The sequence below is a fragment of the Anser anser genome (genome assembly GCF_964211835.1).
Source record: "Anser anser genome assembly, chromosome: 6".
In the NCBI taxonomy this organism is placed as follows: Eukaryota; Metazoa; Chordata; class Aves; order Anseriformes; family Anatidae; genus Anser; species Anser anser.
Window position 1 is genome coordinate 17,795,052 of NC_139726.1, and position 23,559 is coordinate 17,818,610.

Genomic DNA, 23,559 nt, shown 5'->3' on the forward strand with positions numbered 1-23,559 from the left:
AGGGTGAAGAAAATGGCTATTATAAGAAAATGCCGGTGAAGAAAATGTTACTATATAACAGACCGTTTGCGTCTTTTGATAAAGAGTTTGTAGGAAATAACACTGACTTGACTTACTGTCCTCAAAAACGGTTCCTTTCCCTTTTCCTTCTAAGCATATATCAAGTAAGATTTTTTTTTCGAGATGAAGCTAAGAGGGCTTTAGCTTTCTTTTAAAAAGAAGGTTCGTGGCACTTATAGGTGGGGGCATCTTTGTGTTCAGAAGGGAAATTTATTTCTTTAAAAATAAAACCTGTTCCTTGGACTCTTTTAGTAAGGCTAAAGGAGCACGTCCCTTTCTTTGTCTTCAGAAAAAATGGCAGAAAGTTTGAATCTTCTCGCTTTCTCTTCCCAAAATAAATGCCTTGTTATGATTAGTTGTGTGGTGCCCTAAAAAAAAAAAAAAAAAAAAAAAAAGTAACAGCTTCCAGGTCCAAGTCTACACAAATTACAATTCAAAACGTTTTTGAAGAAACGGACTAATCGCATCCTCCTTGTTTAGAGTCGCAAATCTGCAGTGAAATACCGCTAAACTGGGTTCTTAAAGTTTATTCGGTGGCATTTTCTTCGGTTGCCTGTGTTCACTCTGCTGAGATGCTGTGAGCAATAATGCAACTCCCATAGGGACCCGTGCCTGAGAGCGCTGGTGATTAGCTGATCTGCCATGTCTGGTATATCAGAAGATGGGATGTACACTGGACTGACTTTACCGTCTTATTTAAATGTGATGATTTTTCTCATTTGTTGCATTGTTTGTATTAATACGAATATCTTGTTATGTTTGTTTTGTCTCCTGGGAGCCAATAAAGCTGTGAAGTTTTTCTTTACACCAAATGCAGCTCTACGGGCGATCAATCAATGGGTAGTTTTTGGATAATCTGCGAGAGTGAGAAATCTAATAAAGCAAGCAACTAAAAAAGGAAAACAAAGTCTATTTTCTGTTAGGTTAGCTACGTCAGGAGTCAGGCTTTCCACCATACCTTTTAATACATTTAAACAGCCACATTTAACTACCAGGGCAGCACCTCGCTAAATTAACTTGCTGACATATAAAAGAAAAAGTTTAGACGTCGTGACCTCGGCAGCAACGTGGGTGACTTACTCTTACAATTAAATTTACTTCGACACTTGCATTTCCCCCACCTCCTCCTCCGCACTGGTATATGAAAACATACTAACGTGAAATATAGACCGATCGTGAAGTGAGAGAATACAAAAGTGATTTTTAAAAAAATTACTATTGCTTTGGAATACCAGGTTTAATGTTAAGAAATAGGTAGACAAAGACTATATAGTGAGCTTCCAGGTCGCAACAAGGTCCATAGAAAATCGTGCCACTTAATTTCAAGGCAGCAGTTCTCTTATCACAACAAAATGAGTTATAAACAGATCAAAATAACAATCTGAATTATCTAGCATTAGTGGCTGAACTGAACAGCCCCAGATTACGTGATGAATTGTTAAATTGCAGTAGCATTGTTTTGGAATTGCTAATTAAAAAATAAGTAAACCCCCATGACTCTGGATATGACAACTGAAAATACCCACAAATTATTTAATAAATGAAGCGTCTAACAACTCTAACACTTCCTGCTCGCCTTGTTAATAAATGTAATTTGAGGTAGATTTAAAAAATCTCCCATCTAAACAGTGAATTCATTACGCGACGTTCAGATCTCCAGATGCCTATGGACTCCTCGGAATTAGGTGTTAAATAGACAAAAGTGAACCAAACTGCCTTTAAAAGCACAGCATGACCATGTAATTCTTTTTCCAGTTTGTGGTAAAAAATGATGAAACTTCTTTCCAAGTAGCTATCACCCAGATTTAGTGTGAAAAGTAGTGTAATTGTAATTCACGCCATCAGGGTCTATCACTGATAGACTATCAGCTGTTCTGTAGTTAGGAAGGCTTTCTTTTCAAATAGGAAAGCTGCCAAGTGCTCTGTGATACCTCCAGCAAGCTTATCGGATGGAAGATCGGAGCCAAAACAGCAGCTGCACACATATGCAAATTGGCAATTAATAGTATAACATTCTGGGGAGGATTTTTTTTTTTTTAATATGGGAAAGTATAGCGGAGCTACCTTAATATTAACCTTAACAGTGACAGGGAACTTCTTGTCTGAGCGGCCAAGGAATAATTACCCTCTGGAGAGCCTATCACTCCATTACTTTCTTCCTTCACACAAAGATCAAAGCTTTGTTGTCCTGCCGAGTTTCTCTCCAGCAGGAAAGTTAACTTAATGCCATAAAAAGGGGATACCTTGTAGCTTCGGCTTTCCAGGCTTGGCAATCGTGGCCATTCCTTCCCCACCCCCCGATTTATTTGTTTGTTTATTTTCTTTTGCTTAGGATGCTTGTCCTGTTCCTGAAAAAAAAAAAAATGCTCCGTGCAAAAACTCTTCGGACCGTGCATTTGTTGTGGATACTCTAATCACCGACAAAGTAATTGAAAGGATTAGTTTTATAAATTTTCCCCAGCCTGCTGCAGCAAACCAGCTTGCTTTATTTAGCCCAGCATGTATGAATACAAGCCTCCCAATTAATGCAGTTGCTTGCTTTAGTCAGAACATTTGCTTTCAAAGGAGCCTCACATGATCCTTTTCTTTACTAGCAGGCTGGAGCTGGAAAGGCTTTCCAGGGCTACTGCGTTTCACACCAGCCCGTCCCCAGCGCTTTCCACAGTGTCTGTCTGTCTGCCTCCTCTAGGACAGGCGTGGGGTGATTAGCTAATGTTTTCGATAATCTGCGAACTGTCGACACTCCTCTTTTCAGGAGGAAAATCCCCGCCCGGCTGGGGTTAGGACGAGCAGCGGGCGTCTCTCTCTCCGGGCGGCTCCCTCCCTCGGCGGCGGCCCTCAGGCCGGCCACTGCCCGCGCTGCCGCTCGCCGGGGGCGTCTCTCCGGCCGGGGCCGCCTTCCCCGCTCCCGCTCGCTCCCTCGTTCTCCCCGGCGTCGTTCCCTCTCGCTGCCGGCGCCCTGGGCCGTGGCGCCCCTGGCCCCCGCGCCCCCCTCGCGTCGCGGCTCCGAGCAGCGCGGGCTCGGCGCCTGCGAGCGGCGGCGCCTCACGATCGCAGCTCGGGAGCCCGGACCGCGGAACCCCAGGTGGCGGCACCCAGACCAGCGCCCCGGAGCCTGGCCCCGGCCTCAAAACCGGCCCCGCAGCCGGCGCCCCGCAGCTCAGCCGTACAAAGGCAGGGCGTTCGGCCGCAGCACGCAGCTCCTCGCGGCTCGCTTCCAGCGCCGCACCTTTGCGCCGCAGGCGACTTGGAGCCATTGGGATCTAAACAGATCCCCCACGGTCTGACTGTCAGCTGGAGTCAAAGCCGCGCTCGTCTGGTTATTGTGGTGCCTTCTTCCAGGCTGCAAACACTCCTTCAACATCTTTTTTTTAATTTTTTTTTTTTTATTTTTTTTTCCCAGTGTTTCACAAGCATATATGGATTCTTACAGTTGATTAAAAGGACGGTGTAAAAGTTTGTATCATTGACCCGCATCAGCTTCCCAGCGTTTATATTAACTATCGTAGGATCTGATATGTTTCCCATTAAAGAATTTAATGCATTCACACAACTTTTTCTTCTGCTGTCCTAATGATGACAAAAATCTCCTTCAGCAGCTCAGTTTAAAGAATGGGCTTAAATGACATTGACCACAAAATTTCAAACAACGTAAGGCACAACCTTACAAAAACAACCTGGATGTTTACAGTTCAACGTAAATCAGCTGCGTCTGGAAAATTCAGAACAAAACCACCAGGATTATTTTTGTGATCTAGGAGAAAAGGATCTGGGCCTTCATCACCACTTGGTTAGAAGTACGCATTGCAACACTCACGGTGCTCAAAGCTCTGCAGCACCTGGAGTTTTAGGGCCTCACCTCGCTCTCTGCTTTGCACATAGTGTCCACCTAAGTGTAACCGAGGAACACATGCATCAGATATAGGTACACATATAACTGCAAACAGTATAAATATTCTCTTTATTTGCTGAGTACTACACTACTTAGATATTTGTAAGGCATTGTTTATCCTCATTTAGGAAAAAAAAAGTGATTTTTTTTAAACCCTTGTCCCTGAAGGCAACAAGGAAAGAAGGGGTTTAGGTTATGTCCTGTCTCCTAATAATTTTTAAATCTATTGGCAAGTTTCAACCAAGTTTGAGAAACGGATATTGCTGCCTTTTTTTTTTTTTCCAATTTATGTGTATAAGAACAAGCCTGTAAATTCTAAGGAAAAGGCAAAAAGAATGCAACCATTATTTGTTCTATTTGGCAGCATCTGGTAGACCAAAAAAAAACCCCATGTGCTCCTGAGGCAGTCTGACCACGTGATGTCTCTAATCTAGCTGGCAGGCCAGAACCCCAAACCATAGCCTCCAGCCAAAGACAGAAATATTCTGGAGGTGTCTCATTGAAGGGACAAAGGATGTCCAGGAAGTTTTAAAAGATGTAGAGGTGATGTAAGATTTACTTGGGATACAGAGGGGATGGGAGTAAGAACAAGTAAAGGACATAGTGAGATACAGAAAATATAATAAATGGATTTTGCCACTCATTGAACAGCTTTACACTTGGAGTATCATACTATTTCATTACTCAACATATTTCCATGGTCCTAAGACAACAGAAAAGAATGACAAATCACTTGTGGTGAATTTCAGAACTTTGCCCACCAACCCAATCTCAATTTTTGTGTTGTAGAAAGCAATCCTTCAACTTTTACACCAAGGCACTGGGGCAGAAGATAATTGGGTGCACTTTTACAAGTACCTTCTCCTGACTTGCTACTGAAGAGAAACTGTGAACAGCAAAGGTCGAAGTGGAAAACATGTCAGTTAAGTATGATGGTAACAGAAGAGCTACAGTGCCAACAGGCTACCTGAGTAGGTTATTGCCATTTGATTCATGGAAACAGAAGTAAAAGACTTTGCTTCCTTGCTTTCATTTTCGTTAAAAAATTTAAGCATTTTAATACTATGGAGTCTTCCAATGCTACAAGGTGATACTACATTGTTGTATTTGAAGGACAAGATTTGAACTTTGTAGATCAAAGTGCTATAAAATTAAAAAAAAAAAAAAAGAGGGAATTCTGGAAATAATAATAATAATAAAGAACCATGAGATTGCCCAGAATGCTGCCTCCTTGGAAGACAGAGCTGCTCCTCAGCAAGAAGGAATCAGCTCCAGGACTGGATTTTTCTCAAGAAAGAACAAAAGAGCTGTACAGGAAAGTAGTATAAACTGGAATCAAAAAACTTTGCAAAACCGTAGTAACCCTAGCTACTCTATGGCTTCCAGCAACTGTAGCTGTCCCATTGGAGAATTTTAGCAGAATGTGAAGAGATTGCAGTGAAGATGGGTACCTTCCATATCTGAGAGCTGGAGAAAGCAATGTGCCTATAGATATACATTACTACAGCGGAAAAAAAATAATCTTGTTCTGAATATTATACAGATAACTAATACACATTAAAATGAAATCACTTTATTTAGATAAGTAATCTAAAATATTATTCGCCTACACAGAACATTTTCAGTAATAGCTCTAGGAAAATTTTGAATGTATAACTCAACATACAAAAGCACATCATCCATTGACAATGAGTCATCTATTGAACAGTAAGAAATAGAAAACTAAGTAAAAGCACAGTACAGCACACAATACCTAGTAACGGAACGGCAGAGACAGTATGCTATAAGTTTCAGGCTTGCTACTGTGTTTCTCTGTCAGATTTAAAGGGACAGTTTCCCAGATGATATGAGAAAAAAGAAGTCTTAGAAACATTTCATCTCAGAGACCTGAACTTATAGGGAAAGGTCAAAATAGGGAAAAAAAAAAAAAAAGAAAGAAAGAAAAAAAGAAAAGAAAAGAAAAGAAACCACATACACACATACACATAAAAAAAAAAACCCCACACACAAAAAAAACACTTATGTATGTTCTGCAGTACTAGGGCCAGTCAGATGTTCACGATATATTGCTCACCAAGAAACTGAGCCCAAGAATTATTAAGTTTTTTGGTGAATAACTTTGAATAATTAATTCTTCTGAGAAAATCGCAATCTGTTCACTAAGAGTTCATGAAAAAAACAAGGTGAATAATTCATTATGAATTATTTGACCAGTTTTAGCAATGAGATTCTAAATCTGTCTTCTTATGGATATTAACCTCATTAATACTATTTAGAAAGAATGCTTCAAGATAATTAAGATGATGCAATACTGCACATTAGTATGACATAATTTAAGATACTGAGTCTCTTTTTGTAAATTCTTTGGAAATAACGCTTTATTATATTTTAAAAAAGCTTTGTACATAAATCTAGAAGTACTGGTAGTCTTGGGTGCAGTAATAGGACATTCTTTAATGAGAAGAAAGCCTTGATAACAGAGAGATCTAAATGTTTAAAATCTGCTGGGGTCTACTGCTATAACACATAGCTGAGTGACCAATTTAGCACTAAGATGCTGTCACTTGTGAGTTTTAGGGAACTTGACAGAATGTCAAATCCTGCTCTAAGAAACAGAATTTCCATGGATGGCAAAGAAATCAGGTTCAAAATCCCATTCTTACTATTTTAAAAATATTAACTATAATAATTATACAACAATTATTGTACAATAATTGAATAACTGAATGATGTTAGAAGACTAATTTCAAACCATTCCAGTATGCCACCCTAAAACAACACAAGTAGTCATTTAACCCCTTACTACACTATTTCTGTTTAAATATAAACGTGAAATGGTTTTAAATGAAAAACTAACATTTTCTAACAATTCCTGAGCAACATATAGCCACATCTCTAATTTCATTAGTTACAGCTGCAGTTCCATGACACTGTGAACTGCTCCACATCAGAGCTGCTAGTGTGCTCACAGCCAAGTGTTTCTGCCTACTCCCTTGCATCAGCAGTAGTGTTTGGATGATGCCACCCCCCACCTTCCCACAGAGGTGAGCTGTTTCATGGCATAGCTGCAGCCTGACAGTACAGCTAGGCTAGGCTGGTCTATAAACGGGCCCATATTCAAAGAGATTACCCTGCTTCTTTTTTGTTCCCCAAACTGGTCGCATGCCGCCCCATCATAGGTATTGAGCTGACCCCACAGGAGAGAAAACCAGTCTTACAAAATGTACTTTTCTGGGTTAGTAGCAGGCCACTGAGTTGCAAGATATTTACTTTAAAGTCAGATGAATGAAGGTGCCAGTACAAATGCTGAAGAAGAGCACAGCAAAGAAAGCTCAAGGGAAAGCAGTGGTAACATATGGCCAAAAGTAGGGTTTGCAGCAATCAACATTTAGATTGGCTTCGGCTTCAGTGGAACCACAGCCTTAGATTTACTGTAAATAAGATCTAATTCTGAAGGAACTTCCTCAAAACAAACATAAGGCAAGTCATTTCATACCCCTTTCCCAAGAAAAAAGATACAAAATCAATTACAGTAATAATAATAGTAACTTATTACACCTAACGTGTTTTCAGCCACTTGGCATACGTGTGAGTCTACTAGATAACTATACTTAATGCTGAACTGACTTCTACCAATGTAAGATTTAATCTGGCCCTTGAAAAAATATTTTTAAAATATTTACTCGCAAATTCAATGCAATGCATTTTTCAAAGTGCTCTGCTGTTTGCTATATGCAAATATGCATCACGCTACTTGGAAATATTTGAAATGCCTCTTAATATCTCTTGTGGAAGAAATTTTCTATTTAAATAATTCTGAATGCAATCTTCTGTTGGGTTTTTATTACAAGTTAAAAACAGGATTCTATAGGTAATGAAACTATTTACTATATAGTCTGTGAATATTTTAACTACTACTTCTAAATTTGAATGTAGAATCTGAAATTATGTAAGGACATATGACTTCAGAACATATTTTTGTATATACTGCATAAAAACATATGCAATACTTACGTAGTAAATACGAGACAATCCACAGTTTCTCAGTTAAGTGTTATACTAGTAATTATTTCTATTAATAAACAAAACAAAATTATCATAGTAGGCAAAAGTAGGCAGAAGGCAAAAGTGTATACAGGTGGGATTTGGCTACATTGTTCTTCTTCACACCAATCATTCAATTGCATAGCAGACTAGGAATTTTGTTCATATTAGTTTAGTATTAGGCTTTTTTTTTTTTGTCTTGTATTGTCAAGGCATTTTTAACTGGAATTAAAGAGTGACTAACCTCTGCCAGTTCCACCAGCTGTAGCATTTAGATGTACAATATTTCCAATTTTATTTTGTTCTGCTCTGTATGTAAGTAGGAATTTGTATTAAAAACAGGGTTGTAGCTTTATATGACTAATAGCTATGCTGCTGGAGCTACTGCTGGAGCTAAACTACTTTCACTGGTTTGTGTAACATTCATTTGTATGATGCTATAATAACTCCATGAGAAACATGTAAGAAAAAAATTCTGAAGCCACAAATGAAAAGATTATGGTTTGGATGGACAAGATCTCATAGAAAAATGGCACTTTAAAGCTACTAGTAGAAAACACACATACAGCAAAAACATTAATAAGATTTGTGGTCATCATTGCTTGCTAACTACTTTTTTCTTAAGGTCTGGGAAAAGCCCTGAACAGGTCTCTCTTACAACTCCATCTTCTTGTAGTACTGATGGTTTGCTAGGTGGATCGCTATTCCTCTGCCCTACCAGAGCAGAAACTTTCTGTCTTTAGGCTAGGTAATTCTTCAAAAGGTTAGCTCCTTCCTGCTGTTCAGTGGGATCCTTGACCATTAATAGAGAGATCAGAATGAGATGAAAGGTCCAGAGAAATAAGTAACAAGTCTTGATGGATAGAATGCTGAAATCACCCCTAAAATGAGGCACATTTGTTTCCTAACAGAGTGAGAAAGATCTAAATAAATTAAAAAAAAAAAAAGACAGAAACTTGCTAAAACAAAATATTATCAGACATTTATTTAGATAAGAGTGTGAAATGGGACCTCTCATGCCCCTAAACCAATTCATTCTACAACAGTTTTATTTCACTAAGCTTTCAGTAGTTTGCTAACTCTCACAATTTCCCAGTAATGTGTGATGGATTATATTGAGAATCTCAGCTTCTGCTAAACCAAGTCAAACATGACTTTCCCAGAAATAACTTAAAGCTTACCTGTAAAAAACTCACTGATTTAGCAGCACAAATATGACAGTAATAAGAAGAAAAATGTATCCCTTTGGGGCACTCTCTGTAATCTCTCTGGTAAAATCTACTGACTATCTAAAGATGTAGATGATAATATCTTTGTTTTATACTTAATTACGCTAACCATCCTGTTCTTAATTTTTTTAAAGCCTTGTGGTACTTTTCAGACCTAGTTGCTGAATTAACTGAATATTAGTGGTCCAAAAGGATCACTATAATTATAAAGACAAGCTTTTACTATGTTTAATCTCTTCTTGTTAGTAATCCCAAATATTCAAACTACACACCCGCCAAATTTCACAAGTCCTTTAAGAGCAGGTAAATAGCCTTCTTCACTCCATTTAATCAGACGTACTAGGAACTAAGATGTTATGTATAGAGAGTTTACAATAAAGCTTATGATTTTTTTGAGTTCTGTGCTACCTTTAACATACAAAAGTTAAAAAAAAAAAACAAATACAGGCATTATGTGCTAAGTAATCAAACTTGTCAATAATAATACGTGTTTACTGTTTTTGAGGAAAAGATTGGTTACATTTTAGTATTTTTGATTTTTTAAATTAGTTTTAAAAGTAGCTGTTTTACTATGTATAATCTGCTTTCTTTCATAGTCCTTTAAAATATATACTAAGGAATTAAGAACGGCATATAGCTTTTAGACGAGTGAGCTCAGAAATGCTCAGAAATGTTAACACAACACGGCAATATGATAGCAGGACTGAAAATTAGGCCATGCTGCTCTCAGGATAGGAGAAGCTACCAGACTAGTTAGATTTTGGAGGGAAACTATTTTCCTTCTGAAGACAACAGCCTTCCTTTTGTCACATATCTCTGTTTTGTTTCTGAAAGCCATGGCTTTATTATGCATTAAAAAGTTGTGTCCTCTCAAAGCAGCAATATTCTTTCCACAATATTGCTCTTTCTCCTCCTCCTTGGAGAAGGCAGGATAAAATGGTTACAAATGGCCAGAAGAAGACCTTATTAACGTCATACAGTAGGAAAAGTATCTTCATGACGAGATTCCCATAAAGATTCATGGCAACATCTTATCTGTAAGCAGCAAAACCAAGTCTTCTCCTGATAAAAGATTTGTTCAGGCACTCTAGTTCAAGAATACAATTTCATTGATTAAGGAAAAAAAAAAAGACTAGAGACTTGCAGACATATTTAAATTAAGCAAGAGATGACATTGAGAAGATCTCAGAGATACCTAATTAAATACATCTCATCTCTTCAGTCTGCCCATCAGGTGTTTCGTACCTGAACAGTTAACATTCAAATATAAATCTCAGATTCTACAAGTTTAAAGAGAGCCATTTTTCTCTCACCATATTATTATTTTTTTATGATTTCTTTAGCGTTTGGTTTAATACTAAACGAGATAATTTGCTAGTCGGTTCACCAAAGAATCAAAAAATGGTAAAGACTGTGAGAACATTCCTGCCGACCACACACTCAGGCAAGCAGAATGTCCCATAGTATAGTTTGTATTTCATTGCCTAGTTTAAGTAAGTCAAGTATCAGTGCTTTCATCCATCTCCGTTCAAGTCTGAATATACAGTTTAAAATTAACAAAACTAGGCCCTACTGTTCTAAAACAACTGAACATTTCAGTTTGAAAAGCAGTTACTGTGCAAGCAGTCTGACTTAAAGAGAAAAATACAAGGAAATTCTGGATCCATAATTCACCCTCCACCTTCCGACCCCACCAACCGCCATATTAGTGTGCCCCCACCAAAATACCAGCTTGTGTTTACAGTTTCGTTTCTCCTGATGGTGGATGGGCGCGTGTACACGCACTCGCTCTATGTGCGCTCAATAGGATCATGATCTGGAGAGCTGAAAATGTAAACACAAGCTGGTATTGTGGTGTGACTAGCGGTTTGTGGTTTCTTTGTTTGAATATTTCAAAAATGGCACACTGGCCAGAACTAAAAAGGAGAAAAGCAGAGCTGCTATTTATTTGAAAGTTTGATGGATCCAACATTCACATTTCAGGTAGATAAAAAATAGTGACAGAATTAGAAGCTGTTTATCAATACTTTATTTTTTTACATTGTCAATTACACTTCAGTGCAGGAATTTTGTTTTCAAGGATAGGTCATATATACTTTGCCTTTAATTTCACATAATGAAGAATTTCTTGCTCATTTAGGTGCTCATCAAGCAACTTGTTACAGATTAGGAAAGCCCTTTTCACCCAAAGGCATCTGTAATCATGTGAGTAAAGTATTGAATATTGTTAAGCACTCATGGGATTGTCACATTTTAAGTGACTATGAACTCATCCTATTTTCATAACGAATTTACCAGCTTATGTAGCTGGCTAATTTCTGTATTCAAACCCAAGCATGGATTCACATGTGGACCAAACACCCCAAGAAGAGCTCCAAAATGGCATATCCATGCAGTTACAAGGGTGCAAGCTTAAATCCTTGTAATTTCAGAAACATTTTATTTCTTTTTGCTTCACTGAAAGTAAATGAGACAGAATGACTCTATGAAGAGACCGTGAGTCCCATACCTTGTCCTTTATTTTCTGGGTATATTAGCCAGTCTTAATAAAATGAATGACCTCTTCATATAAACTTTGTTTTACTACTATAACAGAGAGGGAATGAAGGGAAGGGGTGAGGGGGAAACTGAAATTCAGCTTGTAAAGTAATGGATTGCATCTGGTTATATTGTCATATTATAATTAAAAGCTTTTTTTTTTTTTAAATAAGCTTATCAAAGGTAGATATTTGAAGTATGTGTTTTATTTTGTTTGACCATTTATTTTAATCAGAGTTGCAGAATGTTTCTAACAAATATTAAACCTACTGTTCATGCTCATCACTGAAAATTTAATTTAATTAAGAGCTACAAGGAAAATTTAAGAAAAGATTGGAAGAAGCTGAGTGGTCTTCTTGAAACAGTGAAAAAAAGTCCAGAAGACCTACTGATACTAGCACAACAACTCTATATTCAAGAAAGAGGGACAGTTCTGCAACACTAACATTCCACGTAAGAACAACAGTGTTATTCTTATAGTAACTCATAGCTCATGAAAAGAGCATCCACTTGATAAATACTTATCGTTCCCATTTAGCTGAGGCATATCTGTCACATAAAAAGCAGGAAATTCCTTCTTAAAGTATGCAATATTACCTTACACACAAAATCACACAATAATAACACTCAATTTTCCTGCTCAAAAAACTTTCCATATGTATTTTAGAAACATTTGATTGCTTTACACAAACTGCACAACTGCAATGCCATCATAAGGTAGAACATCTTGCTTCTTTTTAATACATTACTCTATATAAGCACCCTCACAAAGACAGCTTGTGAGCATTTCACAAATTATAATAATGGAACCACCTACATGTATATCAGTGCTGACAGATCTGGATCATCTTATTTTCACCTGCAGTAAGTTCAGACTCAGCTGAAAACTAAATTATACAATGAACAGCTTTGTTGTAGGAATATGCATGGCCTTATTTTCCACCAGCATTTGCAGAATAAATGCATGCAGCTTGGATAGATATTTAATATCAATGGTAATAAATAATAATGATCTTGCAATCTAACTTTTTTCATCTGAATCAACTATTAACTTCATCACTCTTTTACATACTACACTACAGAGGAATTCTTTTGTCTGTCTGAGATACAGCTGTTCAATAGCCATTACCTGTGATAGTTTAATGTACAAAATGTAAAATATTGTATCCAAAAAGATCTTCTTGCTGTTAGTAGATCATAGTATTGGGGTTCTCATTGAATGCCATATCATGAATTAGGTAAAGAATTAAGTAAACGAGAATTTATCATTCAGCTATTATACAGAATACCATTGAGTTTTGATGACTATTTGTAGTCAAGACCTCTGCTATAAGCTGTTCTTAAAGGTAGTGGCAGTTCTTGTCTGAAATAAAACGACTGTCAACTGAGCTGATAATGTCACTCTGTAATTTCTGAGCTTTAAAGACCAATATAGAATAAATATAGCCAATATATAGCCAAATACTGGTCTTAGTCTGTGGACATTTTAGAAGAGTTTATGACAGGATGGCTTGAGTCATATAGAATATCTTTGTAATTCTTACAAGGGAATGACAGTACATTCACAGTATTTCCCTGTGTTTGACGACCTATCTTAACCATTTTTTTCTAAAGAAATATAAATATATACTCTATGCAAAGATGAAATAAATTTATGCAACGCTACATAATAATACATGCCTTCCCCTCCTACTGGCATCAGTCACTGTAAAATTAAATAAAACCAGCATTCTTTAGTAAGCCTCATGAAATAGCATATTTAGCATTCCTAGCTTCTTCTACAGAAAAAAAAGGAAAAAAAAAAAGAAAAAAAAAGTAAAAAAAAAGTAAAAAAAAGAAAAGAAGAAAAAGCCCAACACCCTTCTTATTCAACTGGCAAAATGACAAATACCTCAAAAGGCAATAGATGCTGTATGCCCAAATTTAGGCAGAGTGGATTCTTCCTCCTTAAAAATACCACTTCATTCAAAATATGTGAGGGATAGCTGCTTCCTCTGTCATAAGAAAGACTTGATATTATTAGTTTTTTTTTCCCAATTTGTATAGTAAAATATAATTCTAGAAGCAACGGGGAACAAAACTTACCTATATTATAACATAGCATAAACAAGAAAAACCTAATTCTACCTCTTTCATGACATTGATATAATCCACATCAGTCTTATATATAAATACACATACATATCTGGAGCTAATTTTAAATTAGTATCAAGATTAGCTAGAATTTTACTGGTAAGTAATGAAGAAAACTTAACAAATGTTCAGGAAATGAAAGAAAGAGCTGGAAGAGATCAGGAAGAGCTGAAAGAACTACTATCCAAACCAAATGACCTAAACCACATTAATATTGTAAATAGCTCACCAACTATACATTTAGCGGCTGTTTGAAAACTAACTGCAATATCAAGGGTACTTTCAAATAATTGGAAGCATGATTAGTTCTCACAGGGCAGGCAGTCTAATCTTATCTTTCTAGACAATACAGTTTGCATTTAAAAAATTCTTTGTTACTTAAGTATTTGTGTATATAACAATATATTTTACATAATATACAGATCTAGATTAGACAACATGCTTACTGTCAGCTAGATGCAAATTTATGACAGCTTCAAATAGCTTTTTCAATAATTGAAACTTGAAAACATTTATTTAAAAACATCTCTCTTGCAGAGGGTCAGAAGACTTGGTCTCTATACTCAACTTTGATAATTGTTTAAAAAGATTTTTTGGTAGTTTACATGTGATGGTTGGTACTAGGGATCATTTTTCTCTTACACACTTGAGAAACAAACCGAAAATGTATGGAGAAAATCTCAATGAGCTGGCTTTGACATTTCTTGTACCATTAAGAATACATTTTGGTGTCTTTCATATAAGAAAAAAAAAAGAGCTAATTTAAGATAATTTAACAACCACTCATTTGAGAAATAACAGTTATTTATGTATTACTTCTATCATAAAATCCTAGATTACCAGGAACACACAAAGTCAATAGGTATAGTAGAGCGCAAAATTTGACCCCTAAAAATATTTGTAAAGTTTCCCTATTTTTCACAGAGATAGACATATTCTGCTGAGTTAATGAATTCAGATAGTGAGCATTTGACCTGGGTTTTTGAAAGTAATTAGCAGCTCCAGTTACCTGAAAGATGGAGCTAAGATGAGCAGGTAATTTTACATCAGTGCATTTCTAATTAAAAATGATGTTATTTACAGCCAGTCAATAGACGCTGTAAGCATCTGTGCCCATAAAGAAACATGCGACAATGGATTGGTGATTATTTAGAGGCTATCCACAATTGCTGAAAACAGTGAGAGAAGGGTATTGAACACAAAGGGTAATTGTTAGCTAGATGCGATTATTGCTCTTGCTTGAATTTATTTTTCAGGTAACTTGGAAATCTGTCATTTAATTTATTTCTATATCCTCGTCATGTGGAGAAGGGAAACTTCTCATTACTGAATATAAAACTAAAATTAAAGGAGCAAATAATTATAGTAGTTTGTTGGAAAAATGCTGAGAAGGGTATTAAAAAAAGGCCAAAGCAGCGGGAATTTTAAATACACAAACACTACTCAAAACCCCAAAGTTCCTAAAATACACAAAAATACAATTATAAGGCTCTGATGTCATAGGGCAGTTTCTAAGGAGTATAGTTACTGTAAGGAAAATATTTTTCAGATATTTCACAATTGCATTTATACCACCAAAATTCCCTGTTGCACACAGGCCATATGGATTATATGCTATATATCAATTACTTTGAACATTGCAATTTCATGACCTGTACATGAAAACTACTTAAAGACTCCAAAGCATTTTAAAATCACTGATCCAAATTTGCGATCTGCAGGCTAAGCATAGAAGTGCCTGTAAGACTAATTCTTAGATAGGACTTCTAAAGCAGTCTGTATAAGGCAATTAAGAACAGCAAGTTCATAGATGTCAGTACCAATATGTCAGTCAAGCAACAACATATATCAAGGAGTCGACTGCATTTTTTCAAGACTCCACAAGTCAAAACAGGTTAAAAGGTACTACCTTAAACTGATATAAATAGTTTGCTGAACTAAAACAAGAGCCAAAGACGTATTTTAAGGTTTTGGTGAGTATCAAACCAATTTGAATATTAACAAAACCAGACAGGAGATACAGAAGTCTTTTCTTGAACTTCAATAACTAGTCCTTTACAGCTAACCATGAAGTTCTCTGGGCTACTCCACGAGTTACATTGGTTTAATCAGGCAGATAGACAAGTTGGTAGTCGCAAAAAAATTTAAGACATTTTCATACAATGTAAATTCAAATACATTGTCTTAAAAAGTCTCAAAAAATATATTTAACATAATTAATGTTAAATATTAATTGTATTTAAAAATTAATTGTATTTAATGATTTGGTTTCAGTATCTTTATTTAATTAGAACAAAGCTTTCATATTTACTTTCACTACAAACATTCTGCTTATCTGTGTGATACTGCACTTACCTAGATTTAGTCTCACTTTTATCAGTTAAACAAAATACAATAATCTAGGCAGTACTGTCATGGTTAACACCTCAACAGAAAGAATAAACAATGGAGTCGTGTTTACTCTGTTTACCAGAATAACTAAATTTAAAATAAAATACAATTTAAATTGAATTTAAATTAACTTTTTTTTCAACATAAACTATTCACCAAACAGATCAAAGATGCCAGAAATATCTGATACTGAGAGTTGTATCATTAGTCCTTAGGAAACCAAAAGACAGATATGCAAATCTTTGTATAAAAATTTACTATGTACAAATATAATATTTGCATCTACCTTCTTTGCAGAGCATAAAAATATCTTACAGTTTGTTTATCTTAGCAATAAATGTCTGAAATAGATAAAAAATTTCATGTCCTACCTTTGGAGAGAAAAGGTTTAGGTTCAGTTGGTGCTTGGACTGTGCTTCAGACCTGGAATAAGATATTACAAAAATGTGTTTAGTAATTCAATCTAAAAAAAAATAAAATAAAGTAAACAAACAAACAAACAAAAAAAGTGCTTCCTAAAAGCAGAAGAAAATCTGGACGCATATGAATTAAAAAAGAAATAAAAAAAAAAGGGTCAAAATTAGAAATCTAGACAGTAGTAAGAGAGTTTCTTCAGATCATTTCTACAATGAAGATTCAAACTTCCACCACATGGTCCCAAATATTTAGGTCTCCAAATACCAACTGTTACAACTTATAATTAAAGTTTATAGCCTTTAATCAACGGAATCGAGATAGCTAGTGAGATGAGATAAATTGCTACTGTATTTATTTATGGCAGACAGCCAGTATAACTAAAATAAACATCTTGCCTCACCTGAATAGCTTATTGTCAGCTGTAAAGTAATCTGCCTATCCAAATTACATTTCTAACGATCCTTGTAAGGAGTATGCCTAATCGGAAAAATAAAATCCTGAAAAACCTTATTTCTGCCAATTCGGGTATGACAAGAAAGAATGAAACAAGCCCTTTCTACATACTTCTAGTGTATTTATTATGATTGACACATCAAAGACATGATGACAACAGTACAAGTTGTGCTTAGTCAAGAAACAATTGTGTTATTTACCTTTTCCTTCTGCCAGTGACCCACACTACAAAAAGCTGAACTGGCTGAGGTGTAATGTATACATTTAATCAATAAAATGACTATTTTCTAAATGAAATAAGGAGGAGAAATATTGGTATTTATCTAGCTAGCTATTCATAATTTTAATTTTCTCAGAAAATTTCCAAACACAATAAAGAGGACCCATACAGAGTCCTGTAAAGAGGACAAAGAAGAAAGAGCCAGGGCAACGAATGAGGAAAAATCCCATCGGGTATATCTCGGTGTACTGCAAGTTAACTGAAACCATCCTAAAGAGAAAAGACATGAAAAACATGATCTCATCAATAACTTGCATAACTCTGAAGATGAAAACAATTAGGGAATCAAGAGTTTCATGTATAAGTTTGATACATTATTTTGATCCAATTAATATTTAAATTGAAACACGTGTTCATTCACTTCCTAAGTAACAACGTAAATCACAAACAACAAACAGAACCTTATTCTGTACAGGCATCAAGACTCTGCAACTACCTTATTCTCTGCTACACCACTGTGATTATTAGTGCAATCTCCACAGGTTTAATTAATTTACAGAGAGCACTGTGGAGTGAATCTACATAAAAATTCTTTATTACTTTTGTGTCATCAGATAATTTCCAAAATCTATAAATTGCATCTGTGTTTGTGATGCAGTTTCAAAGGAAAAAGTTCTGGCTGAGCAGAAAATCTATTTTTATAGAACAGCACCATCCGTACTATCCCTTTAATAAGGCATTATAGCTACTTTCACTGGTGTCACCATTGTTATGTTTTCCAGCAGCACAATCTTGAACAGCTTTTCTGTAGCGTATCTTCACAAGTTGAGTTGAGAGCAATCTATTTTCTGCAAAATGGCTGCTTTCATTGTATACAGGACACTGAACCTCTTGTGTGGGACCTTTTCACCATGTTGTGATTGATTTTACATTTATTGAAAACAAGTCTGGTCTCTGCCATTTGTTTACCCTTGTATTTTCTCTTTATGCTTTGGTATGCATTTTTAATTAGATGCACTCCGGTTCCTTCACCACTAGCTAACACTTTTATTTGGGAAGCAGTCTTTACTAGCCCTGCAAATATCCGCTGTTCTTTGCAATGTCAAGTCCTTTTCTCACCTTGCTTTGACTTGGTTATCACTTATATCACAAGTAATTCATCCATCTGTTAACTGCTCCAATTCACATTACTTGGCTTTATTTTAAAGATCTTAACAATGGTCAATGGTCTCATCTGGCAGCTGGTTCCTTGTAAAAAATGTGCCTTTCCCAAGTGACATTCTTGTGAGGATCAAAATATTCACTGAATGGGTTTTATCTAGCAGTTTACAGGTCCCTCAGGCTCTCCATAGAACATATTGTATATACGCAGTGCTTTGGGCATGCCATGAGTAGTAATGTGGAGGACCTCACCTTCTTCAATCTCATTTCACTCTCCTCCAGCTTTCTGACGTTTTCTTTTCATACTGTGGGTTAAGTTTTGCCACAAAGAAAAAAAAAAAAGAAAAAAAAAAGAAAAAAAAAGATGACATGCATCTAGGTGATGCATGTTTAAGTTTAGATGAGGAGCATGCTTTTAAAGCAAAACTCTCTTGTTATCCCCGCTTGGGGGCTTTGGTTTGCCCCATGCTCTTAGCACACTGGAACTGAATTCTTTCATATGACAAACTGCAGAGCAGGAACATGCCTAAAACACTTCAGCTGCAAATACTCATTCAATCCATGGGCCTAAACTGGAGCTATCCAAAGGGGAGGGGGGGATCTGACAAAAACATTGTGTTGCCTGTTTAGGCCTCCGATTTGTTCCTACCAGTCTGTGCTACTTCCTAACACAGACATAGCCACCGAAGTGACAGAAATAGTCAATTTCTGAGCTCTTGCTACCTGTGACTGGTAAAAAGCATTGTGCCAGTTACAGAGCATTTTGTAAAGGAATGTTTCAGTTCAACTACAAGAATGTCTTAAGTACTAAAGGAAATGTAAAATGTATTTTTATTGTGTCACAAACAAGTGGAAAAACTCCCACTGCATAAAGAAAAAAATAAGAAATGGGTTGAACATTGTTCCATCCCACAGCAATCCAGAAAAAAAACAACACAGTATGTCCACTTTACATACCACCTTTCTCTTCATTTTCAGTCTTCAATTTACAGTCTTCTACACAGTTATTTAAATAATCTGTCTATCACAGAGTAGCACCTTTGCAATTGCCAGGGACACAAACCCACTTCTGTGTTGCCTCATAAAAATTTTCCATAGACACCCCCAACACAAGCATTTCCAGCAAGACTGATTTTTTCTTGGCCTTATCTTCTCCAGATGGTTTGTAGATAGTTCTCACAACTCAGCCATCACTTTAAATAGACATAAAAAGACAAAAGTCCAGTTTCCTGTAGGACTGTATATGAAGTGTGTATTGACTGCTGAATACTGAAACTTTCAATATAAACAACACCTTTTGGCTCCATTTTTTTGGGGGGGAGTTATGGCATACAGTAGGAATTGTTTGCTTTCTTAATATTCTTTACCTCCTAAACTGGGATGGATTATATCCAAATACCTTGCTACCATTCTTCTCACCCCAAATGATGCTGGGTTTATACTTGTCATGATTTAATGGGCAGGTCTATGTTCTGGGAGAGATGAAAATAGTTTTGTTTGCAGGTCTTCATTAATCATATGCTTCATGATTAATGAAACCTCTTTCAAACCTCTAACAGCCTTCTGCAGCTGATTGTGAAATGTTGAGAATGCTGAAAAAAGTAATCTCACTCTTATTTACTGTCTCTAACCCATATTCTTGTAAAATTTTATTCATTGTGACAAAGCCACTTATTACTCTGTATGCAGCAAAGAATTGTGCAGGCATTTCACAAGCTGTTGTGGATGTCACAGAGGTCATCCTAAGCACTTCTAACCATTTTGAGTGCTCGCCAAGTATGACAGAAGAAACCATTTCCCTGTATACAGGTCTGCCAAATCCTTATGTACAGAGCTTCAGTCCAGGGTAAAAGGCTGCAGTTTAAAAAACTACCATTCCTCTATTATTTTTTCAATGTTTGACTACCAAACATAGTTCAAAGCTAAACAAACAAACAAACCAACCAGACAAGTGTGCTGCTTCTGACACTGTTATTCCCTTACAAGGATGAAGTCAGCTCTTGTACGCCCCAGTGTACATGCATTCCCTGTGCTGGTTTGTATGCTTAAATGTAGATGTGGTTGTCCACAACTCTAACACGCCATCTGATCCTACCGCACACATTGTATTCGAATCCCAGACTTACAAAATTTCTTTCTTTTTTTTTTTTTTAATATATATATTATACTAATAAAGACCTGGACACTTCCTCCTGTCCTAGCACAATTAGCGTTCTGTTTATGTACATGATTTGCAAGAAAACGGTGGCCAATCTCAGTGTATTCCTCAAGTTCTGTAGACAACTCTTCAATTTCATCACTCAGATCTGTAAAATTACGCTCGTTAATTACAGAGCTGCATTATTATTGCTGCTTTAACTAAATCATTAACAGACTTGGGGGAAAATCACATTTCAGCTAAACAGGAAGTTAGGAAAAAATAGTTTGATCTCTTAGCAAGCCTGATTCCTGTTGATCACTTTGCTACAAACAAGGATAATTCAATATGAAGAAAACTGGAAGAATGTAAGGGTTCAATCAAAATAAGCTCCCATCATTTTCAACAGCCATGCAAGTAATAAAAAAGAAAAAAGAACAAATCTTGAACATTTTAATTCAGTGCTTCATTACAGCAAAATAATAAATAAAAATCTCCTAAGGATTAGTGCTGGTTAGATGAAAACAATGAGGGATTCAGTAGCGTGCAAGAGAGTGTCCTTCAGATTAAATAACAATTTGGAAGTGTTTAACAACATATGGTCTCTTTTCTTTGACATATACGATTAAGAATATATCTTTTTTATATCAAAATATAAAATACCATCTGTCGTAAGTACCAACTATGATACTTGCTCTATGTATCCAATTAATTCACTATACTTTCTAATGTAAATATTTCTCCTATTTTCTTTTTTTTTCTTCTTCTGTAACTATATTATTTATAACATTTCAATAAATGTATATATTAAAAAAGTCAATAGTATGACTTGAAATGTAATTAGGAATAACAATGAAAGTCTGTTTCACTTTGTATTTAGAAGAAGGCCCAAATCTTCAGATGGTTTTAAATGACATAGCTCGTTAAAGTCAGTGGATACAGGTAAATTACAAAAATCTACCTATGTTGCTTTTTCTTGTCATACACATTAACTCGTGAGACTGCTACATTTTCATAAAGATTTTTGTAGGTTTTTTATTTTTCTCCATAACTGTTGAGTTCCAAAAAGACACAAGACTGCAGAGTAAAAATCAAAATGTAATGAGCATTCCTCACTAAGGTGTCAGAATTCCAGTGAACAGAGAGGAATAAAAGGATTACTCTCAAAAACACAGTACAAATTAAGAAAATTTATAATGCATTTCAGTTCAATTAATTCATACTTTACCTTATTAATGTATTTTTTTTAGAACAGGGAATATTAAAATACTCAAATGTCTCACAATATTAATGACAAGACTATCACAGCTCAAGTTTAGCAAGGTTAAATAAGAAAGAATGTAACTGCCACTTTGAAGCAGGGTTCAAATTTTCTTTTGTATGAGAGAAACATACACTGATATACACACACACTTTTTTTTTCCTGAATAATTTGGCTATTGTTGCAGTGATAAAATGCACTAATAGGTTTTGCCTTAATAACATGAAATAGAAATGACAGTCATCATATAAACTAAATTTCAATCCTTCAGCGTTTTAAGAATCTTCTGAGAATTGGCTCTAGCGATTCTCTCAGCCTAGTAAAGATCTGAAAAGGCACGGGGGAGACAATTATGGGAATATTGTTTTTCAGAAGGATTACCCCTCTTAAAAGGCAGTATGTATCACGTTAATTGAGTTTCCTGCTTTTTTGATTCATTTTACTCATCACAGTATAAAAAACCTAAGACTTCCAAGATTGCTAAAGTGTCATGGAAGGGGTGATTGTATGTGGCTATGGGTATGTCAGTGCAATTTACAACACAATGCATTTTTACTTACTTCAACTAGTTGTTTGTGAGCATAGGTGCCGATCATCTTCTAATTTCACATTCTCAGTCCTTGAAGGAGCTCTCAAAACCAAACCGTAATGCTGTTCTTGGACATTCATTATGGAAACCTAAAATGTTGCTTTTTAGGTTCTTAAATTGTTCAATGCCTTCTAAAATATTTGTAATATTTTGGTAACTAGATATATATATGCACTTGTATTGTTTCAGCCATAAAAAGTTCCTGAAGCACTCAGTTCCAGAACAGTCACATAGTGTCTGAAAAATTATTTCCTCAGCCTCATGTTCTCCTATTTTTAATTTTTTTTTGGTCCTGTGTAACATAAGGGTAATACAAAAATCCAGTTGGCTTTCTCTGCATTATTCATCACTACGCATGCTTTTATCTTATGTCCTATTTGTCTTCTTTGTGTGGTAAAAATTACCACGCTTTCCCATTTCTGCTGCTGTGATGTTTCATACGTATGACCAGCATATTGCTCTTCTCTCAATCCACTTAATTCCTATAACACCACTTTTGAGGCGATTACATATGGTACTACTGTTTCAATTCATCATTCTTTTACTGACTTGATGACACTCCCTTTGGTTCCTCAGCCATCACATTGTGTAGTTATGAGGCACAGGGGCCACGTAGCCACAAGGTGACCCTGCACTACGGCCAAACTGAAGGTGCGGGACTTCACGACAAAGCGGTTTCAGCGCCTCAGACCAGATTCCAGTCAGTTTCAGACTAGATTCCAGACAGTTTCAGACGAGATTCCAGTCAGTTTCAGACCAGATTCCAGTCAGCGCGACTTAACGGCCGCGTCCTTCTGACGGCCCCTGCTCCCACGAGCTCCAGGTGCCCTTGTGACAGGCGGGGGCGTGTGGTAGCACAAGCACCGCGGGTGCCACCGCGGCTCCCCGCTGCCTGAGCGGCCCCCCGGGCCGTCCCTCGCTGCCCCGCAGCTCGCCCTCACGCCTACGGCCCGCCACGGCCCGGGGAGCGGCCGCCCTGCTCGCTCCGCCCCCCTCAGCAGGCTGACGGCCGGGGCCGCGAGCCGGCGGCACGT

At 36.5% G+C, this 23,559-nt stretch overlaps 1 protein-coding gene across 2 annotated transcripts; it reads right to left on the reverse strand.

The window, feature by feature from the left end:
* Positions 1-1,976: 1,976 nt before the first annotated feature.
* LOC310901387 (uncharacterized protein) lies at positions 1,977-23,466 on the reverse strand. Of its 2 annotated transcripts, XM_083840900.1 has the most exons (3): positions 22,497-23,466; positions 16,659-16,710; positions 1,977-3,949 (listed from the first exon to the last, which is right to left on the reverse strand). In XM_083840900.1, exon 3 carries the CDS (start codon positions 3,315-3,317, stop codon positions 2,841-2,843), a length of 477 nt encoding a protein of 158 aa, XP_083697026.1. In that variant the 5' UTR covers positions 3,318-3,949; positions 16,659-16,710; positions 22,497-23,466; the 3' UTR covers positions 1,977-2,840. The 2 variants fall into 2 exon arrangements, with proteins under 2 accessions (XP_083697026.1, XP_083697025.1); XM_083840899.1 differs by lacking the exon at positions 22,497-23,466 and having other exon boundaries at positions 16,659-17,153.
* Positions 23,467-23,559: the final 93 nt, after the last annotated feature.